At 49.8% G+C, this 6,000-nt stretch overlaps 1 protein-coding gene across 1 annotated transcript in view; it reads left to right on the top strand.

The window, feature by feature from the left end:
* Window positions 1–1,859: 1,859 nt before the first annotated feature.
* Window positions 1,860–6,000, top strand: part of EIF4E (eukaryotic translation initiation factor 4E) — a 48,922-nt gene continuing 44,781 nt past the window's right edge. The window contains exon 1 of the mRNA XM_069743610.1: window positions 1,860–1,992. Coding sequence (XP_069599711.1) covers window positions 1,975–1,992 — 18 coding nt within the window. The 5' untranslated portion in view covers window positions 1,860–1,974. The remainder of the gene's footprint in view (window positions 1,993–6,000) is intronic.

Genomic DNA, 6,000 nt, shown 5'->3' with positions numbered 1-6,000 from the left:
CGGTTAGTACCAGGGCGCGTCAGAGGGTAAGTATAAGGATATTTTTTATTTTAATTCTATATTTTACACTTAAATATGGATCCCAGGGCCTGAAGGAGAGTTTCCGCTCCTTCAGACCCTGGGAACCATGGAAACCCAATGCACTGCATTGGGTTTCGAGTTTCGGCCGACCCCGACCCCGACTTTTTTATAGGATCGGCCGATTTCACTCGACCCGACTTTTCCAAAAGTCGGGTTTCGTGAAACCCGACCCGATCCTATAAAAGTGAAGGTCGCTCAACCCTAGTTCCAACTCCTTCATAAATGGCCAATTCGTAACAATAAATTTACTGTTGTTAAATGCCATAGAATGTAAGTCCGCAAGGACAGGGTCCTCTCCCCTCTGTACCAGTTTGTCACTGTAAACCTTTTTACTGTAAATGATATCTATAACCCTGTATGTAACCCCTTTCTCATGTACAGCACCATGGAATTAATGGTGCTATATATATAAATAAATAATAATAATATTAACATCGTGCTTATTCAGTTTCTCACCATTATACAGTATAAGTAATCAGACCACTTAGAGCAAAAACTATATTAGAATACAATTAGAATGTAGCAAATAACTTTTCTAAACTCTTGTAAGTAAATATGCAATAAACACTGTTATGCAGTTAATAAGAAATCTATAAATTTGTCCTCAGAAAAAGTATTGCCTCTGTCAGATCCTCCTTCATGGATGCCCTCAAATCTGATCTAATTATTTTGAGAGCAGAGAACAACTTCTCTACACTAACTTGGGTTGGTGGCAAAGCAGTAACCACTCGGGCAACATCTCTGACAATGTCAGGATACTGAGGAATCGCTTGTTGCACTGTTATTTTTGATGAACAGTCAAATTTCTCAATTTCTTTTAGTACACATGAAAAATTCTGCTGAAATGTACTGGCTGTGTTCTTTGATGGGGATGACTCTTCTATGTGGGAACGCGAGGGTTTCCATGTAGTCAGATCTTCGCACTTCCATGAAGCTCAGACTACCTTTTTCCGAACGCAAACATGAAATCAAAACCCCAGAATTGCCATATCCCCCACTCATCTCACCCTCAAAAACAAAACTATAGGAAACATTCAAAACTTTGTAAATGGTTCCGATACAAACTACAGCTCAGAACGCAGAGATGAAGACCTTGAACAAAAAAAAATAAAAGTTCTGGGCCTCAGATACATCATTTATGTTTACAGTTTTTTGATACCACTTAATACCAGTTTGGTATCGCCAGAGCGTACTGCCCCAGGTAATGGACGCCATAAACCCCAAACATCAGTGACACAATTGGGCTTATTCTTGTCATTGCCCCCGTATGGCGTGTTCTCTTCTTTATAGAGCACACTATAGGTAAAATTAACGTCGTCATTCATACAAGGTGTTCCGCGATAAAGCAGCGCTTGGGTGGCAACGTCAGCGGAAAAATACAAAAAAAAAAAAAAAAAAAAAAAAGCTCTTGGAAAATGGAAAAAAACAAAAGCACAATAATGGAAACACATTGCCTGGTTATGAGAGGGTTAAAACCACCTGCCTAGTAGTGTAGCCAGTACATACAGTGCACCTCTGCCCTGAGGTGGCCTCACCAGCTGCTGGTTTTAACGTTGTGGCCGCTCACACTAGCCCTCACGGACTCTACACTAGGACACAGGCTGGCAGCTGTCGGGAACCAGGACTATTTGCAGGACGCCACCCTTGTGCCCTTCACCAGCCGCCAACTCTCCCTCCCCTCTGACGTCAGCAGTACTCGCAGGACTTCCTCTCGCTTCCACAAGACGCGGCTGAACTACCGCTCCCGGCATGCAATGAGGTAGGACTGCGCAAGCGCAGGGGCTGCCGGACGTCACGTGACACGCCCCAAACCAACCGGGTTTGAATATATTTTTTTTTGTCGTCTCCTCTTCTTCCCTGCCAGCGGCTGCTGTGCAGTCACATCTACCTAAAATGGCGACCGTGGAACCGGTGAGTGGACCCGTGAGCAGGATAACGAGCCCATAAAGCGCCGTGTGGCTGCGGGGGCAGATTGGCGGTGCCGATGGCTCTCTGAGGAGGGACACGGGCCGCCTGCGGTAGTGTCTGCTCGCCGGGAGGAGGAGCCCGGAGCAGCGTGTCTCTGAGCGGAGGAGCAGGCGGCGTGTGTGCTGTGCCGGCCGTGCCGTGAGTGTAGCGCTGTGTGGGGGAGGGGGCGCTCACACCCAGGCGGCGGCCGGAGACGGGCTGTGGGGCCGGCTCAGGCCCAGCGACATGTGCGGCGGCCCGGCCACATACACACGGAGGGGCCTGCAGCTGACAGGCATGGTGGGCTGGGGCCCCTGGGGCCCAGCGGTGGGATCGTGGGTGGCATAGTCCCGCTACAGCCCCGTGCGCCACTGTGAAAACTGCAACTTTTTTCCCTTTTGTAAAAAAAGAAAAACGCATGTTGTCTTTTTAATATGAAATGGCTGTAAATGGCGCATGTTCAGGGGTGCAAGCCTGAGCCATGGCTGCCTAAGGCTACGTTCACACAACGCACGCAAAAACGCTGCGTTTTGCGACGCATGCGTCGTTTTTTGCCGAAAATCGGACGCAAGAAAAATGCAACTTGTTGCGTTTTCTTGGTCCGACGCTTGCGGCAAAAAAGACGCATGCGTCGCACAACGCAACAAACAAAAACACATGCGTCCCCCATGTTAAATATAGGGGCGCATGACGCGTGCGTCGCCCGACGCAAACTAGCATAACGCTAGTGTGACCATAGCCTCGCTGTGATATTTTAATAATCCATCCAAACTTTTATTGGTAAGTGTTTTTCTAACAACATATTTTTTTTTTCTTGTAATTTCATTCATTTGCAAACTTCTATCCTTTTTTTCTTCATATGAATGGAGTATTTTTTATTTTTTTTCAGGGGAGTTGGGGCTAGTGATGAGGGAGACCTCGGACTAAAGCCCTAAATACCCCGGGGCTGTTGACTGTAAGGGGTTAAAGGGAACCTGTCACCCCCAAAATCGAAGGTGAGCTAAACCCACCGGCATCAGGGGCTTATCTACAGCATTCTGTAATGCTGTAGGTAAGCCCCCGATGTATCCTGAAAGATGAGAAAAAGACGTTAGATTATACTCACCCAGGGGTGGTCCCGGTTCTGTTCTGGTGCAGAGCAAAGTAATGCAGTGCGCAGGCGCCGGGCCTCTGACCTTTCCCTGCGCACTGCAGTACTTTGCTCTGCCCTCAACAGGGCAGACAAAGTACGCCGGAGCCGCAGCGTGAAGACAAGAGGACGCCATCTGATGAAGATGGGAGGCCCCGGACCGCGATGCCCATCGGACCAGAACAGAACCGGGACCGCCCCTGGGTGAGTATAATCTGACCTCTTTTTGTCATCTTTCAGGATAAATCGGGGGCTTATCTACAGCATTACCGAATGCTGTAGATAAGCCCCTGATGTCGGAGGGCTTAGCTCACCTTCGATTTTGGGGGTGACAGGTTCCCTTTAAGCAGTGTAGCGGCTCTCCCATGCAGGCACCGCTGCTGTACGTAGGTGTGCGGGACTGATCAGTGTGTCTCTTCTGTCCCCGGTACACACAGTAACCCTTGTAGATAAAGGCTTGCAAGATGAACTCCTCCACTGTGTGACATTACAGAAGAGTTCCCTGAACTACAGTAACCTCCATAGATAAATGAGGTGGCCACTCAGCTGTCGCCCCATCCAACGCTGCGGAAATGTGGTGGCACAGTAGGTTGCTCCTTACCTGTACAATAAAGAGAACATGTAGGTAGTGATCCTCTCAGTACTGTGATCCTGCTGTAAGCTCGCCCCGTGTACTAATATTGTGCTCACCAGTGTATGCAGCGCCAGCGAATGGTACATAGATGAGTGATGCTGCAGCCGGACAGTTGGTAATAGTGCTATCACTTCTTCCCTAGGTTTAGGTAGTACAGATATTCGCCTCCGATCCAACCGGCTTTATTATTCCGGATGCTATTGAATAGTCTGTCGTGTATTACAACATATCCAGAGTGATGGGGAACGTTCTTGGCTATCTGGCTATGCGAAGATCCAGCTTTGGGGTTCAGGATGCTTGAGGTTGTTACCGTCAATAGTGTCTAGTTCTCCGTCTCTCAGAACGCCCACCTAATGTATCTCGTGTCAGTGAGGTGACGACCTTCTAGGGTATGTGACCACGATTAGGAATTGCTGCGGGTTGGACGCTCTGCATTCATGCAGGGTCAAACCCACAGCGTCCAGTTGTTACAGCATAGTGGATAGGAGTGCAAGAAATCCAATGTCCACTATATGCGTCCACAGACGCCTGCAGCTCACCCACGGAGACGAAGATGCGGCACGTCTTTCTGGACCGCAGCATGTCAGCTTCTCTTGCAGAGACGCGGGCCTCCAAATTGCATCAATAGAATGTATGGAACACTGTGAGTACGCACGGCTCAGGGAACACATGCAGATTTACCGGCGTTACATAGACTGCAGTGCTTTGGATGTAGCGAACATGCACTGTCCAAAGCACTGATCGGTTCAGATCATGGGCACCTGGCATAAGAAGGCCGTCTTTATACGTCTGTCTGGACCAACGGAGTAATGTCAATTGTGGATCTATTTCGTAATTAATGCAAATGGCAGTAGAGGAAGTTTTTAAAAAAACAAACCTAACAGGAGAATACGCATAATAAGCTATGGGGTCCTCCTTCTGTTTTTCTTCAGTTATGCAACAGATCTGTAGTTAATATTCTATTGAAATTGTAATGTCTGAGCGGCAGTGAGCGCGGCCTCATGTGTGATGTCTGAGCGGCACTGTGAGCTTGGCCTCGTGTGTGTGTGTGATGTCTGAGCGGCACTGTGAGCTCGGCCTCGTGTGTGTGTGATGTCTGAGCAGCAGTGAGCGCGGCCTCATGTGTGATGTCTGAGCGGCACTGTGAGCTTGGCCTCGTGTGTGTGTGTGATGTCTGAGCGGCACTGTGAGCTCGGCCTCGTGTGTGTGTGATGTCTGAGCAGCAGTGAGCGCGGCCTCATGTGTGATGTCTGAGCGGCACTGTGAGCTTGGCCTCGTGTGTGTGTGATGTCTGAGCCGCACTGTGAGCTTGGCCTCGTGTGTGTGTGTGTGTGTGATGTCTGAGCGGCACTGTGAGCTCGGTCTAGTATGTGTGTGATGTCTGAGCGGCACTGTGAGCTCGGCCTCGTGTGTGTGTGATGTCTGAGCGGCACTGTGAGCTCGGTCTAGTATGTGTGTGATGTCTGAGCGGCACTGTGAGCTCGGCCTCGTGTGTGTGATGTCTGAGCGGCACTGTGAGCTCGGTCTAGTATGTGTGTGATGTCTGAGCGACACTGTGAGCTCGGCCTCGTGTGTGTGTGTGATGTCTGAGCGGCACTGTGAGCTCGGTCTAGTATGTGTGTGATGTCTGAGCGGCACTGTGAGCTCGGCCTCGTGTGTGTGTGATGTCTGAGCGGCAGTGAGCGCGGCCTCGTGTGTGTGTGATGTTTGAGCGGCACTGTGAGCTTGGCCTCGTGTGTGTGTGATGTCTGAGCGGCACTGTGAGCTCGGTCTAGTATGTGTGTGATGTCTGAGCGGCACTGTGAGCTCGGTCTAGTATGTGTGTGATGTCTGAGCGGCACTGTGAGCTCGGTCTAGTATGTGTGTGATGTCTGAGCGGCACTTTGAGCTCGGCCTCGTGTGTGTGTGATGTCTGAGCGGCAGTGAGCGCGGCCTCGTGTGTGTGTGTGATGTCTGAGCGGCACTGTGAGCTCGGCCTCGTGTGTGTGTGTGATGTCTGAGCGGCACTGTGAGCTCGGCCTAATGCGCTGTGTAACCGGATCGTTCACAGCTGGTGTTATGGGGCACCCGATGATGGGGCTCGGCTATGTGCCACCAACTGGGACATCTTGAGAGGGAAATGAAAATGACAATTATAGTACACTGTCTTTCCTGATTACACATGTCCATTTCACATTTAACCATGGCACAACTTTTAACCCCTTCCTGA

The sequence above is a fragment of the Ranitomeya imitator genome, chromosome 1, assembly GCF_032444005.1.
Source record: "Ranitomeya imitator isolate aRanImi1 chromosome 1, aRanImi1.pri, whole genome shotgun sequence".
NCBI classification, from domain to species: Eukaryota; Metazoa; Chordata; class Amphibia; order Anura; family Dendrobatidae; genus Ranitomeya; species Ranitomeya imitator.
The sequence above is the reverse complement of the archived record's forward strand: the minus strand, read 5'-3'. Positions and strand labels throughout refer to the sequence as shown.